At 40.8% G+C, this 22808-nt stretch overlaps 1 protein-coding gene across 1 annotated transcript in view; it reads left to right on the top strand.

The window, feature by feature from the left end:
- Nucleotides 1–21196, top strand: part of CRHR1 (corticotropin releasing hormone receptor 1) — a 148713-nt gene extending 127517 nt beyond the window's left edge. Inside the window, exons 7-13 of the mRNA XM_066588102.1 lie at nucleotides 3141–3294; nucleotides 4094–4154; nucleotides 5178–5250; nucleotides 7086–7171; nucleotides 7292–7427; nucleotides 19648–19689; nucleotides 20337–21196. Of these exons, the coding sequence (XP_066444199.1) occupies nucleotides 3141–3294; nucleotides 4094–4154; nucleotides 5178–5250; nucleotides 7086–7171; nucleotides 7292–7427; nucleotides 19648–19689; nucleotides 20337–20477 (693 nt within the window). The 3' untranslated portion in view covers nucleotides 20478–21196. The remainder of the gene's footprint in view (nucleotides 1–3140; nucleotides 3295–4093; nucleotides 4155–5177; nucleotides 5251–7085; nucleotides 7172–7291; nucleotides 7428–19647; nucleotides 19690–20336) is intronic.
- Nucleotides 21197–22808: the final 1612 nt, after the last annotated feature.

Here is a 22808-nt window from a genome sequence, read left to right as displayed (position 1 = left end):
GCGGGTGACAGGTGAGTTGCGGCGGGGAGCGGGGGGGAGAGAGGGAGAGAGAGAGATCTCCCCTCCGTTCCTCCCCGCAGCTCCCCGCCGGCCCCCGAATCTTTAGAGACGAGCGGGGGGATACTCGGCTAAGGCACTACTCGCTCGAGCAATGTGCCTTAGCAAGTATACTTGCTCATCTCTATTCCTGATCATTAGGGCTTATTCAGACGGCCTTATTCGCATAAAACGGGACCGTACGACGCATTAACTTTCAATTGCTTCATTCAGACGAACGTGTTTTTTTCACGCAAAATATTTGCGCAAGAAAAAATCGGACCTGCTCTATCTTTCTTGGACGTATGTTTTATATTGGGCGTGAAAAGATGGGGCTTGCTCTATCCTTTTACTGTAATACGCAGCGAGCTCCCATAGACTTCTATGGCAACAGAAAAAAAAGGGAGGCGCAGGGAGTTACCTGGCGTACAACACTGGGTAAAAAAAAGACAGCTGCCCTAATTAGGCATTAAGTGTCATTCCGAGGGTTTATTCCGGGCGTTGCTTGCCATCGCTTCAGCGTGTTTCTTTTACATTCGCGCTGCCCCCCATTGTGAATGACTTTAAAGACAGTGTGAAAAATAGGACCTGCTCTATCTTTTTGTGTTTGTGCACCAAAGAGCCTCATAGGGGTCTATGGGAGGTGCGTAAACACGCAATCTGTCTGCATGGGTTTGCGTTAAACGCAGTGCATACCAACGATCACCGGTACCACGTTAGGCTAATTAGCCTTTTAAAATCAGGGTGGGGTGATTCCCCGCAGTGTAAACGAGTGGTGCCTGCGAAATATGCACAGTATTTGCGTAGGCATGAGAGCAAAATACATTTGTTCACTGTGCAAAGAAATTGCGCAGGAGTGAGCGTATTGTGTAACACGCTCGTCTGCCTAAACTCCTAATCTGTATTCACACAAGGGATGTTCCCATGCGAGTTCTGTCCAATTCCGACAACTCACACAGAAAAAAGAACCCATTCTTTTGAATGGCGTAATACACGCAAGCGACTTCTTTCTAAGGCCAATGGTCCGAGTTAGAAAAATCGCTATATGTCCTGTTTTTTGCACGATTCTTCTTCAAGAATCACTTATGACTTTCTATGGGAGCGCTAAAACAAGCGCATCACCATTACATGCACTGCAATTTGCATGCGATTTTCATGCAAGTGCAATGCGATTCTATGGCAGGTTACTATGGCAACCACATGCAAAAAAGGAACCAGAAAGTGTAGAGCAGAGAAAAACGTGCAGTTCAAATGCGCCATTTACCTGCAATTTTTCAGTTTATATTTAACAGAATCCGTATATGCGCCGCACCCAGGCCATCTGAAGCGGCGCACCAACGGCATATTTGTGCGCCCGTTCATGCTATTTTCAGTCACGCTTTGGCTGTGACACGGCCAACAGAAAATCGTTATGCTCGTGTGAAACAGCCCTTAGCAATATACAGCATGTGTTAATAAGGGGATATACGCACTACTTATGTCTTAAAGTTCTGATTGGTGGGGCCTGACTGTAGGGACTGCTACTGATCCGCTGGATTCACGCGAACGTATATCGGCTCGGTTTTCACGCCGAGCCGATATACGGTGTCCTCATCTGCAGGGGGGGGGGATGGAAGAGCCAGGAGCAGGAACTGAGCTCCCGCCCCCTCTCTGCCTCCTCTCCACCCCTCTGAAGAGGCTGTGACGCATGATTGAACACTGCGGTCTCTTCTCAGGCCTGTGACGTCTCACGTTCATCAGTCACATAACCTCAGAGCAGCTTAGACCCATTCAAGTGAATAGGATTGAGATGCAATACCAGGTACAGCCACTATAGAATGTACAGCACTGTGCCTGGTATAGACTGAAGTGACAGCAGCTCTCACCCAAGTACCACTGTCACTTCAGTCAGCTGATCGGCAGGGATCTTGAGCAGTGGAACCCTACCGATGCACTATTGATGACTTATCCTGAAGATGAGCCATCAATAGTCTATCGCTAGAAACCCCCTTTAAAGTGTCATGGTTGTGCCATAACAGTCCTTTTTTAGAAAACCCCTTTTAGAGATAAATGCCACGCTACAACATCCAGCAGTAATCTGCCATCATGCTTTTATTCCAGAATCCTTGGTAGCGACTTTCCATGCATTGAATATTTCGGTGAAACCTCTCGCCTTGCTCATCACTCACTGCTGAGTGAAAAAAAGTTGAGGTGGGAATGCAAAAAATGCATTTTCAAAGACATATCACGTCCCATTTTCTGAAATGCATCGAGCAACCTTAGAACACACTTTCATAAGCACAAGACTTATGGTCGCCCAGAAAGTTTTCACAAACTCCCCTCAAAGGCTGCCATAGAATCCTAGAATGGTAGAGTTGGACGGTACCTCCAGGGTCATCTGGTCCAATGATGACCCTTCAGGCCATGCTTCTAATAATATTGATTACATAGTACTCATATTACAACCAATACAGAAGCATAATCCATGTCATCACAAAAATGAGACGTGCTACAAAAAAACTGAAAAAAGATTTGAAATCAACCAAAAACAATCTATGTAGCCCATCTGAAAGCAAGTGTTATCCAGTGTTATTAATATAATCAGTATTTCTGAACTCAGGGTTGAGAAGAACATAGAACTGGAACATATAAGGTAAATATGGGAATATTTTTATGTTACTCTCCTAAATACTCCTGTGTTGTTTCTTTTCTGTTACATCAGTCTGCTGTTACTTTGTACAGGGTCTGATTGTTCTCAGTAAGAGAAGCCAAGTAATCTTGTAGATATGATACCTTGTAATGGCTAACAAAAATACATGATGTTATAACGAGCTTTTGAACCTACTCAGGGTTCTTCCTCAGACTTAAATGGAATGATCTATTCTACTTGAGCCTGAGGAAGAACCCTGAGAGGTCAGAAAGCTCGTTATAACATCATGTATTTGTGTTAGCCATTAAAAGGTATCATATCTACAAGTTTACTTGGTTTCTCTTGCTGAGAACAATCGCACTTTGCTCTACTGGCTAACACCGTACCAAACTTTTTTAGTTTGTACAGGGTGACATGTTGCCAGTAAGTCACTTCCTCCCTGATGCTGATTCTACTGTCTTTTCTTTTTCCTTAGGTTTGGTGTCGCCTGGTCACGATTGCTCACAATTATTTTTATGTCACTAATTTCTTCTGGATGTTTGGTGAGGGCTGCTATCTGCACACGGCCATCGTCCTGACCTACTCCACTGACAAACTGCGAAAGTGGATGTTCATCTGCATCGGCTGGTGTGAGTCCAGCACATGTTTGGTTTTGGAAACTTGTTTTCAAGCAGTTTTCCCATTTATTATAACGATGGCATTTTGCTAGGCTATGCTATCATTTTTTAATCGGTGGGGCTCCAACCTCTCTGACCCTCACCATCCTTCGAATGATCGAGACACAACACACTGCATCCACTTCTAAGTTTTCCGTCCATTGTGTCATTCCTGGCCTCTTTGCTGTGCAGGGCTCTGTAGCCGGCCACATACTCTTGAATGACACCACTGTGCAGGGGACATAGCAGTACATCATAGCTGCGCCCCCTTACTATTCAGGGTCGATGGAAGTCCCAAGAGTCCTAGTGACAGGCCATCACTTTATGAGATGGAAATTTTTTTTTAAGGAATTCTGAGCTATAAGAGGAGATTCTGCTGTTTAGGACCCTAATCTATTAGTCTGATTGGAGAATGACTACAAAGGGCGTCTCTCTATTTATCTCTGAAGGATCTGGTACATCAGTGCATCACATGGACGGCCCACTGGATTCAATAGGAGTTCAGCAATACGTTTTCCTGTGGCAGTGCATGGGAATGGTTGTCAAGTTTCCAAACAAATTTAAGTTGTTCAAACTGGCCGTACAAGTCCGATAAAACCGCCAAGTGATGCACATATGATCTTTCTGGAACCATTCTTTTAACTCCTTAACAGCCGTTAAGATTTATAGATTTCACGTGACGAACAATCGTTTTGGTTGAAATTGTCACAACTTTAGTCTAATGTGTATAAGAACCTCTAGATGTTAATGTTCCTTTTACATTTCATTGCAGGTATACCATTTCCCATCATTGTGGCGTGGGCCATTGGCAAGCTGTACTACGACAATGAGAAGTAAGGACTGATCATTGGGAAGAGCAGGGAAGACATACTGGGTAGATAAGGAGAAGAGCAAGAGATGTGGCATCTTTTTTTTATTAACCCTTTCCAATCCACTGTCTGACGTCTAAAGACATTCTCATTGAAGGCTGTACAACTCCGATGTCGGAAGACGTCCGTCAGGGTATTCTTACTGTAGATTACTGGCCGCTGTGTTGTCGGGGGCCTCTCCAGCATGTCCCATACCGCAGTACTGGCTATAGCCAGCAGATGGCGCCATTGTATAATGGCAGAAAGAGAAAGCCCCCTAGGAAACCCTGAATCCAAAACTGGATTGCAAAGGGTTAATGTGCTAATAACTTCATTAGCTGTCCTTATACATAATGTGCAATGAGAACGGCAGATTAGTTAACGGGGTTTTCTGGGCAAACACTATTGATGACTTCTCCTCAGGATAGATCATCAATAGTTGATTGGCCAGGGTCCATCGCTCGGGACCCTAGTTGATCAACTAATCGAGCTGTCAGCACCACACAACACAGGGAGTAGAGAAGAAGTAGAAAACTCCGACCCCCGTGTAGTGGCCGGTGCTGGTAATTGAAGGCTGGGGTCCCATTAAAATAGAGCTGTGCCTGCAGTTATTAGCGCCAGCCAATACACAGGGGTCAGAGCTTTCTGCTTCTACCTGTGTTGTGGCACTGACATGGGGGCATCTGATTAGCTGATCGTCCGGAGTCCCCAGCAGTGGACCCCAGCCAATCAACTAAGAGTGACCTATCCTGAGGATAGGTAATAAATAGTATTTCCCTGGAAAACCCCTTTAATGATTTATTTAAAGGGTCATGCATTTATTCTGCATAAAGGGTAGGTCCTCATAGTCACTACTCCGGAGGGCTTTAAGCCTCTCCAGTTCAATACTGCTACCATTTCCTAAACTGGTCAAATTGTAGAAGTGCCATTACTACCCTCCCAATGCACTTTATACCAATATACAAAAACTACAGTGGCAACATATCGCACCCTTGTGTTCATCTCCAGGTGCTGGTTTGGGAAGAAGGCCGGGGTGTACACAGACTTTATCTACCAGGGTCCCGTCATCCTTGTGCTACTGGTAAGGACACAAACTGCTGACATTTCTGAGCTCGCATAGACAAACCAACATCTATTATTCATGTAGTGTGTCTAGCGCATAAGCCATCATGTATTCAGGTGCGCACAAGGAGATGACTAAACCCCAGACATTGAAAGTTTGTCTATAGTTGCTTACTCACTCCGAGCCACCAGGATCTACCCAGTCACTGGAGTAATGCTTGCACTCATCAGAATCATCCAGTCCCAAACTAGTCATCCGCGGGTTGTCCCAGAATCAGCATTAATTACCTTTCTCCAGTTTCTGGTCGCAGGGCTCCCGCCGCTAGGACCCCCCCAATCATGACCTCCATTCATCTGAGGTCCTGGTCGAGCATGTGCACTGCTGCTCCATTCTTGTGGATAAGTGCTAAGTGCTGATTCAGAGACAGCCCCTTTAAGGGCGCCTTTACAACTATCATTTGAATGGTCACTGGAAATAGTCGCTACTGTGAGTTGTTGGCGTGCGAACGAATGTTACGTGTGTGCAATTACACAGAGCAGTTGTTCATTTGTTGCTCAGCTTCTCGGTTGCTGCAGCGCACACCTCCCTGTAAAACCACCTATATATACCAAAGGGCAACACAATTCCCAAAAATACATATAACACCTCCTATACATAATATAAGCCAAACAACCAACATAAGATATTACCAAAACTCTCTTGTATCAATAAAAAATCATAAAATAACAGACATACTGATTAAATAGCCGGACAGACCAATATAAAGTGCAACATGTCTATAATCAGATCCACATACCAACATATAGCAGCATATAGTTTGAGTGTAACAGTACACCTAATGCCCACATATCAGTCCCATGCCATAGGACATAAAAATAAGGAAGATGGAAGAATACCTCTGCAGTGCCATCTATTGGATGGCAGCATTCCTTCAAATCAATGCTTGACCCTTTATACAGGTCTGTAGAGCAGCTGCCATCCAATAGGTGGCGCTGCAGAAGTATTGTTCCATCTTCCTTATTTGCATATTACCCAGAGGAGCATGGATGGCCTTATAAGTCTACTCACTCGCCTTCTTGGTGCTCTCCATAAGGAGAGATGATACCCCTCCCGCCCACGTCCCAGGCCTCTCACTAGCCAAGCCAGATCCCACTGCGCACTGATGAAGGGCAAAAAAAAAAACGAAACAGCTGTCTGTGTATGGACTCTGGCTTGGTTTTTAATTCTGATTCATTGTTAGAGAGTAACCTTATAAGGAGACTTATAAAGGCTCAAGGGTCTATAGGGTCAAGCATTGATTTGAAGGAATGCTGCCATCCAATAGGTGGCGCTGCAGAGGTATGGTTTCATCTCCCTTATTTGCATATTACCCAGAGGAGCATGGATGGCCTTATAAGTCTCCTCACTCACCTTCTTAGTGCTCTCTCTAAGGAGTAATGTTACCCCTCCCGACATAGAACATGAAGCAATGTATAACCAGTATAACCCCCGGAAGAAGCAGCAGCGAAACACATGTCAGAGATTATACCATGTAAAGCCAAGATTTGAAGATTCCCGGTGCTTTGTATGTAATGCACTGCATCAAAAAGCTCTAAGCAGTCGTACATAATACTGAAAAATGGACAGGGCAACCAATCAGATTTCATTTGCCACCATGCAAAATGCCTGCATGGAAGGTAACTGCATTCAGAATCGTGGCTGGTTCTGTGTGTGCCGTTTTTGCACATCACCCCACGTGTTTCTTCTTAAAATGTGTAACCTCAGTATCTGCAATGGTCAGACCTGTAGGTGCCAACTATGACGTACATTGTGGTATCAGTCCTGTACTGACGGCTGCTCTCCTTTTCTTCCAGATAAACTTTATATTTTTATTTAACATTGTGCGGATCCTGATGACAAAGCTGCGGGCCTCCACCACGTCCGAGACCATCCAGTACAGGTTGGTCAACTCTTCGAATCTTTCTGCCCTCCTACTTTTGCTTCATGCCATCTCTTATATTTACTTGTTTGTCGAAAGTCACTTCTGAATTAGGTTATTTTTTGTCTGCCTTCCCTATAGGAAAGCAGTCAAGGCAACTCTTGTCCTCCTGCCACTTCTGGGAATCACTTACATGCTTTTCTTTGTAACTCCGGGAGAGGATGAAGTCTCAAGAATTGTGTTTATCTATTTTAATTCTTTCTTGCAGTCCTTCCAGGTAAGGAGGAATCATTTTCTGCCGTGCTTTAACCCCCCTACAGTATAAAATGAGTTCTGTTTGTTCAACAAGAAAAGGACATTACAGTTTTGGACAAACAGAGCTTATTCTATTTCACATGGCTGTAGCTCCGGTTCTATAAGTGTCCCAGCATGCTTTAGGGGTTATATAAAAGCCAAGCTTTAGAACTGGAGTTACAGCAGTTTGAAGTGGGGTCGGGAATACTGAATTTATAGTTGTCATTTCAGTGTATGTACAGAGGGGGGTGAGGGGGCAGCGGACAAGCAGGCAGCAAAGAAGATCTGTGATTCTCCTGCCTTTATCCTGTCCCTAGGGAGGGTAACATTGAGTTTTGTTTATCTAATCACCCCATGTCTTTATATTTGCTCTCTGATTGTCACATATGGGTCTTTTTTTATCCCAGAAAGAGTAAGAAGTTTGAGGAATTACTCATCTAATCGCTTCTCTATGCCTTTTAACCCTGTAGGTGCTGCAGTTATTACTGACTGCAGCATCTAAACACTTTTACAGAAAAATAATTGAAAAAGTTTTTCTCCCTTACACAATGCTTTAAATGCTGCAATGTGAGTGGGCGGGACAGGGGCGCAGCTAAGCTCTGCCCCTTGTCCATAGCCAGCAATGGGAGTGGGCGGGACAGAGCAAAGCTTAGCTCCACCTCCATCCTGCCCCCTACCATTGCAAACACCGGAGTGGAGGAGAGAGGCAGAGAGCCGAGTGGGAGGGTAGTGGGGGACTGCTTAGATGGAAGCGTATATTTGCCGGCCGTGAAAACGCCAGCCGATATGCACTTGTGTAAATATGCCTTAAAGCAGTAAATTCCATTAAAATAAAAAAAAATGTAAAAAATAAAATGTCAAAATTACAAGTCATCCTGCAAAAAACAAGCCCCCATACAGCTCTGTCCATGGAAAAATAACATTGCTCTGATCCTGGAATATGGTGACACACAAGAAGGGTATTTGTAAAAAGAAAAGTGCTTTCATTGTGTACAAGTAGTAAAACATAAAAAAGCATATAAATTTGGTGTTGACAGAATTGTTGTAACCCAGAGAATAACGATAACATAATATTTAGAACACACAATGAAAACTGCAAAACTAAATACCAAGAAACAATGCTGAAATAGTTTTCCATTAGCCCCACAAAAAAATTTTTTTTAAAGTTATTTAATACGTTATATGGACCCAAAACTGCTTCCTATAAAAACTAGAACTCGTCCCGCAAAATACAAGGTGTCTTATAGCAACGCCGAAGCAAAAAATGAAAAGGTTATGGCTGCTGGGACACAAAAGGGGAACCAATTTACTGCTAAAATTAGTTCTGTCACTAAGGGGTTAAAAACGGAATAAAGGCGACTGAGTGCTGCGCCAAATATATTTATATGAGACATTAATTCAAAATCTAAAATAAAAAAGTGACGTTTATGAGAGGTTTTTTTCAATTTTAATATGACCGTTGGAGGATTAATTCATGCAGTCACATCATTAGCAAGCCAAAATAGCACATGCCAACATTGGAATCCAAAAATTCAAACCCAAGTTCTAACCATACTCCCAATAGTATCTTTCAACCCCTGTCTCAGTTTGCAGAACAGTCCTGCACATATATGTGGACTGCTGGCAGACATGAGTAAGCAGAACCTGCACAGATAAATGAGCTGCAGAGAAAGAACTTCAAGGTCTCCAATGCCAAATCTGTAACATGACCCATCAACTTTCACATGACATATAAACTACTGCTGGTGTAATAAGACCTATCAGCTATCACATGATATATAAACTACTGGTGTAACATGACCCATCAGCTATCACATGATATACAAACTACTGGTGTAACATGACCCATCAGCTATCACATGATATATAAACTACTGGCGTAACATGACCCATCAGCTATCACATGATATATACACTACTGGTGTAACATGACCCATCAGCTATCACATGATATATAAACTACTGGTGTAACAAGACCTATGAGCTATCACATGATATATACAATACTGGTGTAACATGACCTATCAACTATTACATGATATATAAACTACTAGTGTAACAAGACCTATCAGCTATCACATGATATATACACTACTGGTGTAACATGACCTATCAGCTATCACATGATATATAAACTACTGGTGTAACATGACCCATCAACTATCACATGATATATAAACTACTGGTGTAACATGACCCATCAACTATCACATGATATATAAACTACTGGTGTAACGTGACCCATCAACTATTACATGATATATAAACTACTAGTGTAACAAGACCTATCAGCTATCACATGATATATAAACTACTGGTGTAACACGACCCATCAACTATCACATGATATATAAACTACTGGTGTAACATGACCCATCAGCTATCACATGATATATAAACTACTGGTGTAACATGACCCATCAACTATTACATGATATATAAACTACTGGTGTAACAAGACCCATCAACTATCACATGATATATAAACTACTGGTGTAACACGACCCATCAACTATCACATGATATATAAACTACTGGTCTAACATGACCCATCAGCTATCACATGATATATACACTACTGGTGTAACGTGACCCATCAACTATTACATGATATATAAACTACTGGTGTAATGTGACCCATCAACTATTACATGATATATAAACTACTGGTGTAATGTGACCGATCAACTATTACATGATATATAAACTACTGGTGTAACATGACTCATCAACTATTACATGATATATACACTACTGGTGTAACATGACCTATCAGCTTTCACATGATATATAAGCTACTGGTGTAACAAGACCTATGAGCTATCACATGATATATAAACTACTGGTCTAACATGACCCATCAACTATTACATGATATATACACTACTGGTGTAACATGACCCATCAGCTATCCCATGATATATACACTACTGGTGTAACATGACCCATCAGCTATCACATGATATATAAACTACTGGTGTAACAAGACCTATCAGCTATCACATGATATATAAACTACTGGTCTAACATGACCCATCAACTATCACATGATATATAAACTACTGGTGTAACATGACCCATCAACTATCACATGATATATAAACTACTGGTGTAACGTGACCCATCAACTATTACATGATATATAAACTACTGGTGTAACATGACCAATCAACTATCACATGATATATAAACTACTGGTGTAACATGACCCATCAACTATCACATGATATATAAACTACTGGTCTAACATGACCCATCAACTATCACATGATATATAAACTACTGGTGTAACATGACCCATCAACTATCACATGATATATAAACTACTGGTCTAACATGACCCATCAACTATCACATGATATATAAACTACTGGTGTAACATGACCTATCAGCTATCACATGATATATAAACTACTGGTCAGGGGCCCTGATGCAAAAGGTGAGCTGCCCCCCCTTACCTGTTTCTGTACCCATACCTAAACCATGCTGCACAGAGGCATAACTTGAAGCTCCTGAGCCTCAATGCAAAACCTGTAACAGGGCCCCCAACTATAATGCTTTATTCATAGTACTGGGCTCCCTATATGGAGAAGAGAGGCCTTATGGGCCCCCTAAGGCTCCTGGGCCCGGGTGCAACCGCATCGCCTGCACCCTCTATAGTTACGCCCCTGCTACTGGTGTAACATGACCCATCAACTATCACATGATATATACACTACTGGTGTAACATGACCCATCAGCTATCACATGATATATAAACTACTGGTGTAACACGACCCATCAACTATCACATGATATATAAACTACTGTTGTAACATGACCCATCAGCTATCACATGATATATACACTACTGGTGTAACGTGACCCATCAACTATTACATGATATATAAACTACTGGTGTAACACGACCCATCAACTATCACATGATATATACACTACTGGTGTAACACGACCCATCAACTATCACATGATATATAAATTACTGGTCTAACACGACCCATCAACTATTACATGATATATAAACTACTGGTGTAATGTGACCCATCAACTATTACATGATATATAAACTACTGGTGTAATGTGACCGATCAACTATTACATGATATATAAACTACTGGTGTAACATGACTCATCAACTATTACATGATATATACACTACTGGTGTAACATGACCTATCAGCTTTCACATGATATATAAGCTACTGGTGTAACAAGACCTATGAGCTATCACATGATATATAAACTACTGGTCTAACATGACCCATCAACTATTACATGATATATACACTACTGATGTAACATGACCCATCAGCTATCCCATGATATATACACTACTGGTGTAACATGACCCATCAGCTATCACATGATATATAAACTACTGGTGTAACAAGACCTATCAGCTATCACATGATATATAAACTACTGGTCTAACATGACCCATCAACTATCACATGATATATAAACTACTGGTGTAACATGACCCATCAACTATCACATGATATATAAACTACTGGTGTAACATGACCCATCAACTATTACATGATATATAAACTACTGGTGTAACATGACCCATCAACTATCACATGATATATAAACTACTGGTGTAACGTGACCCATCAACTATTACATGATATATAAACTACTGGTGTAACATGACCCATCAACTATCACATGATATATAAACTACTGGTGTAACATGACCCATCAACTATCACATGATATATAAACTACTGGTCTAACATGACCCATCAACTATCACATGATATATAAACTACTGGTGTAACATGACCCATCAACTATCACATGATATATAAACTACTGGTGTAACATGACCTATCAGCTATCACATGATATATAAACTACTGGTCAGGGGCCCTGATGCAAAAGGTGAGCTGCCCCCCCTTACCTGTTTCTGTACCCATACCTAAACCATGCTGCACAGAGGCATAACTTGAAGCTCCTGGGCCTCAATGCAAAACCTGTAACAGGGCCCCCAACTATAATGCTTTATTCATAGTACTGGGCTCCCTATATGGAGAAGAGAGGCCTTATGGGCCCCCTAAGGCTCCTGGGCCCGGGTGCAACCGCATCGCCTGCACCCTCTATAGTTACGCCCCTGCTACTGGTGTAACATGACCCATCAACTATCACATGATATATACACTACTGGTGTAACATGACCCATCAGCTATCACATGATATATAAACTACTGGTGTAACACGACCCATCAACTATCACATGATATATACACTGCTGGTGTAACATGACCCATCAACTATCACATGATATATAAACTACTGTTGTAACATGACCCATCAGCTATCACATGATATATACACTACTGGTGTAACGTGACCCATCAACTATTACATGATATATAAACTACTGGTGTAACACGACCCATCAACTATCACATGATATATAAATTACTGGTGTAACACGACCCATCAACTATTACATGATATATAAACTACTGGTGTAACAAGACCTATGAGCTATCACATGATATATACACTACTGGTGTAACATGACCTATCAACTATTACATGATATATAAACTACTAGTGTAACAAGACCTATCAGCTATCACATGATATATACACTACTGGTGTAACATGACCCATCAGCTATCACATGATATATACACTACTGGTGTAACATGACCTATCAGCTATCACATGATATATAAACTACTGGTGTAACATGACCCATCAACTATCACATGATATATAAACTACTGGTGTAACATGACCCATCAACTATCACATGATATATAAACTACTGGTGTAACGTGACCCATCAACTATTACATGATATATAAACTACTGGTGTAACATGACCCATCAACTATCACATGATATATAAACTACTGGTGTAACATGATCCATCAACTATCACATGATATATAAACTACTGGTGTAACATGACCCATCAACTATCACATGATATATAAACTACTGGTGTAACGTGACCCATCAACTATCACATGATATATAAACTACTGGTGTAACATGACCCATCAACTATCACATGATATATAAACTACTGGTGTAACGTGACCCATCAACTATTACCTGATAAATAAACTACTAGTGTAACAAGACCTATCAGCTATCACATGATATATAAACTACTGGTGTAACACGACCCATCAACTATCACATGGTATATAAACTGCTGGTGTAACATGACCCATCAACTATTACATGATATATAAACTGCTGGTGTAACATGACCCATCAACTATCACATGATATATAAACTACTGGTCTAACATGACCCATCAGCTATCACATGATATATACACTACTGGTGTAACGTGACCCATCAACTATTACATGATATATAAACTACTGGTGTAATGTGACCCATCAACTATTACATGATATATAAACTACTGGTGTAATGTGACCCATCAACTATTACATGATATATAAACTACTGGTGTAACATGACCCATCAACTATTACATGATATATACACTACTGGTGTAACATGACCTATCAGCTTTCACATGATATATAAACTACTGGTGCAACAAGACCTATGAGCTATCACATGATATATAAACTACTGGTCTAACATGACCCATCAACTATTACATGATATATACACTACTGGTGTAACATGACCCATCAGCTATCCCATGATATATACACTAGTGGTGTAACATGACCCATCAGCTATCACATGATATATAAACTACTGGTGTAACAAGACCTATCAGCTATCACATGATATATAAACTACTGGTCTAACATGACCCATCAACTATCACATGATATATAAACTACTGGTGTAACATGACCCATCAACTATCACATGATATATAAACTACTGGTGTAACGTGACCCATCAACTATTACATGATATATAAACTACTGGTGTAACATGACCCATCAACTATCACATGATATATAAACTACTGGTGTAACATGACCCATCAACTATCACATGATATATAAACTACTGGTCTAACATGACCCATCAACTATCACATGATATATAAACTACTGGTGTAACATGACCCATCAACTATCACATGATATATAAACTACTGGTGTAATGTGACCCATCAACTATTACATGATATATAAACTACTGGTGTAACATGACCCATCAACTATCACATGATATATAAACTACTGGTGTAACATGACCCATCAACTATCACATGATATATAAACTACTGGTCTAACATGACCCATCAACTATCACATGATATATAAACTACTGGTGTAACATGACCCATCAACTATCACATGATATATAAACTACTGGTGTAACATGACCTATCAGCTATCACATGATATATAAACTACTGATCAGGGGCCCTGATGCAAAAGGTGAGCTGCCCCCCCTTACCTGTTTCTGTACCCATACCTAAACCATGCTGCACAGAGGCATAACTTGAAGCTCCTGGGCCTCAATGCAAAACCTGTAACAGGGCCCCCAACTATAATGCTTTATTCATAGTACTGGGCTCCCTATATGGAGAAGAGAGGCCTTATGGGCCCCCTAAGGCTCCTGGGCCCGGGTGCAACCGCATCGCCTGCACCCTCTATAGTTACGCCCCTGCTACTGGTGTAACATGACCCATCAACTATCACATGATATATACACTACTGGTGTAACATGACCCATCAGCTATCACATGATATATAAACTACTGGTGTAACACGACCCATCAACTATCACATGATATATACACTGCTGGTGTAACATGACCCATCAACTATCACATGATATATAAACTACTGTTGTAACATGACCCATCAGCTATCACATGATATATACACTACTGGTGTAACGTGACCCATCAACTATTACATGATATATAAACTACTGGTGTAACACGACCCATCAACTATCACATGATATATAAATTACTGGTGTAACACGACCCATCAACTATTACATGATATATAAACTACTGGTGTAACAAGACCTATGAGCTATCACATGATATATACACTACTGGTGTAACATGACCTATCAACTATTACATGATATATAAACTACTAGTGTAACAAGACCTATCAGCTATCACATGATATATACACTACTGGTGTAACATGACCCATCAGCTATCACATGATATATACACTACTGGTGTAACATGACCTATCAGCTATCACATGATATATAAACTACTGGTGTAACATGACCCATCAACTATCACATGATATATAAACTACTGGTGTAACATGACCCATCAACTATCACATGATATATAAACTACTGGTGTAACGTGACCCATCAACTATTACATGATATATAAACTACTGGTGTAACATGACCCATCAACTATCACATGATATATAAACTACTGGTGTAACATGATCCATCAACTATCACATGATATATAAACTACTGGTGTAACATGACCCATCAACTATCACATGATATATAAACTACTGGTGTAACGTGACCCATCAACTATCACATGATATATAAACTACTGGTGTAACATGACCCATCAACTATCACATGATATATAAACTACTGGTGTAACGTGACCCATCAACTATTACCTGATAAATAAACTACTAGTGTAACAAGACCTATCAGCTATCACATGATATATAAACTACTGGTGTAACACGACCCATCAACTATCACATGGTATATAAACTGCTGGTGTAACATGACCCATCAACTATTACATGATATATAAACTGCTGGTGTAACATGACCCATCAACTATCACATGATATATAAACTACTGGTCTAACATGACCCATCAGCTATCACATGATATATACACTACTGGTGTAACGTGACCCATCAACTATTACATGATATATAAACTACTGGTGTAATGTGACCCATCAACTATTACATGATATATAAACTACTGGTGTAATGTGACCCATCAACTATTACATGATATATAAACTACTGGTGTAACATGACCCATCAACTATTACATGATATATACACTACTGGTGTAACATGACCTATCAGCTTTCACATGATATATAAACTACTGGTGCAACAAGACCTATGAGCTATCACATGATATATAAACTACTGGTCTAACATGACCCATCAACTATTACATGATATATACACTACTGGTGTAACATGACCCATCAGCTATCCCATGATATATACACTAGTGGTGTAACATGACCCATCAGCTATCACATGATATATAAACTACTGGTGTAACAAGACCTATCAGCTATCACATGATATATAAACTACTGGTCTAACATGACCCATCAACTATCACATGATATATAAACTACTGGTGTAACATGACCCATCAACTATCACATGATATATAAACTACTGGTGTAACGTGACCCATCAACTATTACATGATATATAAACTACTGGTGTAACATGACCCATCAACTATCACATGATATATAAACTACTGGTGTAACATGACCCATCAACTATCACATGATATATAAACTACTGGTCTAACATGACCCATCAACTATCACATGATATATAAACTACTGGTGTAACATGACCCATCAACTATCACATGATATATAAACTACTGGTGTAACATGACCTATCAGCTATCACATGATATATAAACTACTGGTCAGGGGCGTAACTAAAGGCTCAGGGGCCCTGATGCAAAAGGTGAGCTGCCCCCCCCCCTTACCTGTTTCTGTACCCATACCTAAACCATGCTGCACAGAGGCATAACTTGAAGCTCCTGGGCCTCAATGCAAAACCTGTAACAGGGCCCCCAACTATAATGCTTTATTCATAGTACTGGGCTCCCTATATGGAGAAGAGAGGCCTTATGGGCCCCCTAAGGCTCCTGGGCCCGTGTGCAACCGCATCGCCTGCACCCTCTATAGTTACGCCCCTGCTACTGGTGTAACATGACCCATCAACTATCACATGATATATACACTACTGGTGTAACATGACCCATCAGCTATCACATGATATATAAACTACTGGTGTAACACGACCCACCAACTATCACATGATATATACACTGCTGGTGTAACATGACCCATCAACTATCACATGATATATAAACTACTGTTGTAACATGACCCATCAGCTATCACATGATATATACACTACTGGTGTAACGTGACCCATCAACTATTACATGATATATAAACTACTGGTGTAACACGACCCATCAACTATCACATGATATATACACTACTGGTGTAACACGACCCATCAACTATCACATGATATATAAATTACTGGTGTAACACGACCCATCAACTATTACATGATATATAAACTACTGGTGTAACAAGACCTATCAACTATCACATGATATATAAACTACTGGTGTAACACGACCCATCAACTATCACATGATATATAAACTACTGGTGTAACATGACCCATCAACTATCACATGATATATAAACTACTGGTGTAACACGACCCATCAACTATCACATGATATATAAACTACTGGTGTAACATGACCCATCAGCTATCACATGATATATAAACTACTGGTGTAACATGACCCATCAACTATTACATGATATATAAACTACTGGTGTAACAAGACCTATCAACTATCACATGATATATAAACTACTGGTGTAACACGACCCATCAACTATCACATGATATATAAACTACTGGTCTAACATGACCCATCAGCTATCACATGATATATACACTACTGGTGTAACGTGACCCATCAACTATTACATGATATATAAACTACTGGTGTAATGTGACCCATCAACTATTACATGATATATAAACTACTGGTGTAACATGACCCATCAACTATTACATGATATATACACTACTGGTGTAACATGACCTATCAGCTTTCACATGATATATAAACTACTGGTGTAACAAGACCTATGAGCTATCACATGATATATAAACTACTGGTCTAACATGACCCATCAACTATTACATGATATATACACTACTGGTGTAACATGACCCATCAGCTATCACATGATATATAAACTACTGGTGTAACAAGACCTATCAGCTATCACATGATATATAAACTACTGGTGTAACATGACCCATCAACTATTACATGATATATAAACTACTGGTGTAACATGACCTATCAGCTATCACATGATATATAAACTACTGGTGTAACACGACCCATCAACTATCACATGATATATAAACTACTGGTGTAACGTGACCCATCAACTATTACATGATATATAAACTACTGGTGTAACATGACCCATCAACTATCACATGATATATAAACTACTGGTGTAACATGACCCATCAACTATCACATGATATATAAACTACTGGTCTAACATGACCCATCAACTATCACATGATATATAAACTACTGGTGTAACAAGACCTATGAGCTATCACATGATATATACACTACTGGTGTAACGTGACCCATCAGCTATCACATGATATATACACTACTGGTGTAACGTGACCCATCAACTATTACATGATATATAAACTACTGGTGTAATGTGACCCATCAACTATCACATGATATATAAACTACTGGTGTAACATGACCCATCAACTATCACATGATATATAAACTACTGGTGTAACATGACCCATCAACTATCACATGATATATAAACTACTGGTGTAACATGACCCATCAACTATCACATGATATATAAACTACTGGTGTAACATGACCTATCAGCTATCACATGATATATAAACTACTGGTCAGGGGCGTAACTAAAGGCTCAGGGGCCCTGATGCAAAAGGTGAGCTGCCCCCCCCCCCCCTTACCTGTTTCTGTACCCATACCGAAACCATGCTGCACAGAGGCATAACTTGAAGCTCCTGGGCCTCAATGCAAAACCTGTAACAGGGCCCCCAACTATAATGCTTTATTCATAGTACTGGGCTCCCTATATGGAGAAGAGAGGCCTTATGGGCCCCCTAAGGCACCTGGGCCCGGGTGCAACCGCATCGCCTGCACCCTCTATAGTTACGCCCCTGCTACTGGTGTAACATGACCCATCAGCTATCACATGATATATACACTACTGGTGCCATTTAATGTGGCTGATAGTCCACTAGGCTTAATATTGCCCCACAAGCCAAGGGCAGCGGCAACCTTCGCACTCTCTATTGTCACCTAGTCACCCCTTGCCTGTTGAGCCTTATATGATACATCTTGGAGTTGACTAGACCAGAAGGTCACAAAATGTTGTGATTTCTATCTTTCATTGTTCTATTTCTAAGATTTCTTGCTGTATTTATTCTACAGGGATTTTTCGTCTCCGTCTTCTACTGCTTCTTAAACAGTGAGGTGGGTATTACCGGCCCATTACTTGAGATTTCTAGCCATGTATGATGGTATGAGATCCATACAGGGATGTTCCGATGTTGACAACACGTGCCCATGTTATACATCCCCACATGTTAATATTAAAGTATATTGGAAGTTTTATTAAGTCTATACCCCAGTGTTAAACAGAGGTTCGTTGTCGTAAAATGCATTAAATGCTGATGATTCACCAGTAGCGCTTTTTTGGTCATTTAGATTTTGGTTAATCAGTGACAGTACCTGTTTCTTGGAATTTAGAAAGAAGTTTGGCCACTGCACTGTGGGTACTGGGAGGTCTGGTTGGGTGCATTAAGTGAAATCTGTTCACATGACATAAGGACGATCTCAGCATGTTCTGCTTGGGATAACGTCATCATTCACATTGCCTATAATGAAAAAAAATCCCTGTGTTAGCATGAATATTTTAAGGATACGACTATTGGACTTAATGCACCCCTGATGCTGCCGTCTCGTTGATCCTTGTTGGTCTTATGCAGATGGAAGGTCCACATCCCTTTCTGCATCATTCCCTATATCGTATGCTTCCTCTCCGTTTGGAAATTCCGCGGAGTGTTGGTGTCTAAACGTATTTTATGGTTATGATGCTTAATGCTCTTCTTTTTTCTTAGGTACGTTCCGCAGTCCGAAAGCGTTGGCATCGCTGGCAAGACAAGCACTCAATCCGTGCCCGAGTAGCCCGAGCAATGTCCATTCCCACCTCACCCACCCGGGTCAGCTTCCATAGCATCAAACAATCTTCTGCAATCTGACCCACATATTGAAGAACGGTGCAGTTAGCCCCTCTGGAGTTCTGGAACAGGAAGGTGCAGAGGATTGAGCCTCCTGCATGGCCAATATAGCAAACAGAACCCTTAAGGCCACATTCCATGTGTCCAATGAGTTGCACCTTGACAATCAAAAAAAAGGGTGGAGGGAGCAAAGAGTACCCTAACTCTTAGTGCGATATTGGTCCTGCCAGGTACGAGGAAACTAGGACTACTAAAGCAGATAAACCAATAAACCGAACACTGCACACAGCACAATCCATAAACTTTTCTGATATATCACCAGCCACAACCAAATGATTGCTGAGTAACCTGCATCCAAGGCTGTAGAGCCAATCCTCCGTGCCTCGCAGTGGAAAAAGACCAGCATCAGGCTGAGCCATTGCACGAATGATAACTTTGATGCTTCTTGTCCTGTCATATACTAACTTGCTACAATGTATGAGCACAAAATATAATCTGATAGTGTGCTGAGCAGAGAAGGTTGTATAGAGTGCCATATGATTGTATACCATGGGGACCAAATCCAATGACAGAGTTATGGGACAAGCCTCCACTGGAGGTCAATTCATAAGTGAATGCGGCGCTGCTTTGGACAAATGTTGATAACTTGAGAGATTAGAGAGAGTAAAATTGTATCATTCGAAATCACATTGCAATTATCGTATTCCCGATCATCCGAAAAGACAGGACGGAGCTTGTGACCAGTCCATCAATCAGAATAATGGGTAAGCGATACGTAGTATTTTCTGCAGCTTTGTACAAAGAGATTCTATAAGTGAATGTTCTAATTCCGGATCTATATGATGCCTGACTGGGTCAGAAGAAAAAGTGCCGCTGTGGACTGGATCTGCAACTCAAGACGTTCCGTATTCTAGGTATTTTTTACTGCACAAGTATGAAGTGTTCTAGTGCCGCACTGCAATCAGACAATGTCTGTATATGAAGTCCTCACAGTATACAAATGAATTCTTAAAATCGTGATGAACGTTGTCGAGTTCCGTGTACCGATGTTCGCACATCCGGCTGCTTCTCCAACAAGACGTGTGTCATTCAGAAGTGATCTTATGGAGTGGACTGTATCGAGCTACTATAATAAATGGGAATATACAGATCGTTCAGTGACTTGTGTCCGCTGTGTTTCATTCTAGTGTCCATGCACCCTTCGTTGCGTTGACCGGTTGGATCATCTGTAGACTCCTTGTGTAAGGGGGGGACGGTTGGAGCCATGCTTCTTATCTCATTGGCTGCATTGTTGGTTTAGGGCTAGAACAGATGAGCACATGTGCAGATACGTCGCCACTACGGAGCGTGTTTGTGCATGAATGAGGTAAAATTCTTTCTTTTGCCGTTCAATTTTCGCAATGTTGCGCGTGGGTAAAAAAAAAAGACTGGAAGATAGGTCCTGCCCTACATGCGAGAAGGATAGGGCAAGTCCAGTGGTGTAGTATTAACGCACGAGAATCCTGCTAGTCAAAGCAAAACCATTGAAATCGATAGAGTTGTTTCATCATGTTTTGTGGCGGTGAATTTTAACGGCCTAATGGCCGCAAACTGTGAGGAAATCACGTTTGTCTGTTTTGGCCCTTATTGTATAGAACATGGGTTGTTCATGTGACGCCTGTACCTTTAAGGGCAGGACAGACTGAGTTTCTCCAGGCTGGGCAGTGCCACTTGGCCGTATGGCTAAAGAAAGATGAAAGTAGTTATGTTAGACACCTTATGAGCAAATAGAACAGAGAGCTATAGCAAACCTGCATCGGAAGTGAGTGCCTCCTATGTGGAAGCTCCCGAACACCTAGCATTGCGTCACCAGACACTAGCCAGATTATTTTCTTCATTCACTATGTAGCTATCCCTCTAGTATATGTTGGTGGGCTAGTGTTACCTTGGTTAGTTATTTCTTTCTACCTGTACTCCTGGCCACTTTTTCCTTAGATGGTCATGTGATCTCAGTTCTGACCGGCTCAGATCTACTTGGGGTTATGTGTTCCTTTTCTAGTCAGTTTCTCAGTTTTTTTTTATGCTTTTAAATTGGATCTACCACTGGAGCTGCCTAGAGGAGGACACAAACACTCCTATCACAGTTACTGATGATGATTACAGAGTTATAATAGAGGAGATCACAACTCATCCTTCTGACTGGATACTTATAGGTTGTGAATTATTTAGGTGACTATAGAAGGTAATGATAATTAAACTATCCCCCCCTAGCAGGCAAAAATGGTATAACCTCAGCTAGGGCTCCTTTTACATGGAGCAATAAATTGTTCACACGCACAAATGATGACAGAGTTCGCTCATGCAGCCCGTTTA

This window comes from Eleutherodactylus coqui, chromosome 13, assembly GCF_035609145.1.
Source record: "Eleutherodactylus coqui strain aEleCoq1 chromosome 13, aEleCoq1.hap1, whole genome shotgun sequence".
Taxonomy (NCBI): Eukaryota; Metazoa; Chordata; class Amphibia; order Anura; family Eleutherodactylidae; genus Eleutherodactylus; species Eleutherodactylus coqui.
The sequence above is the reverse complement of the archived record's forward strand: the minus strand, read 5'-3'. Positions and strand labels throughout refer to the sequence as shown.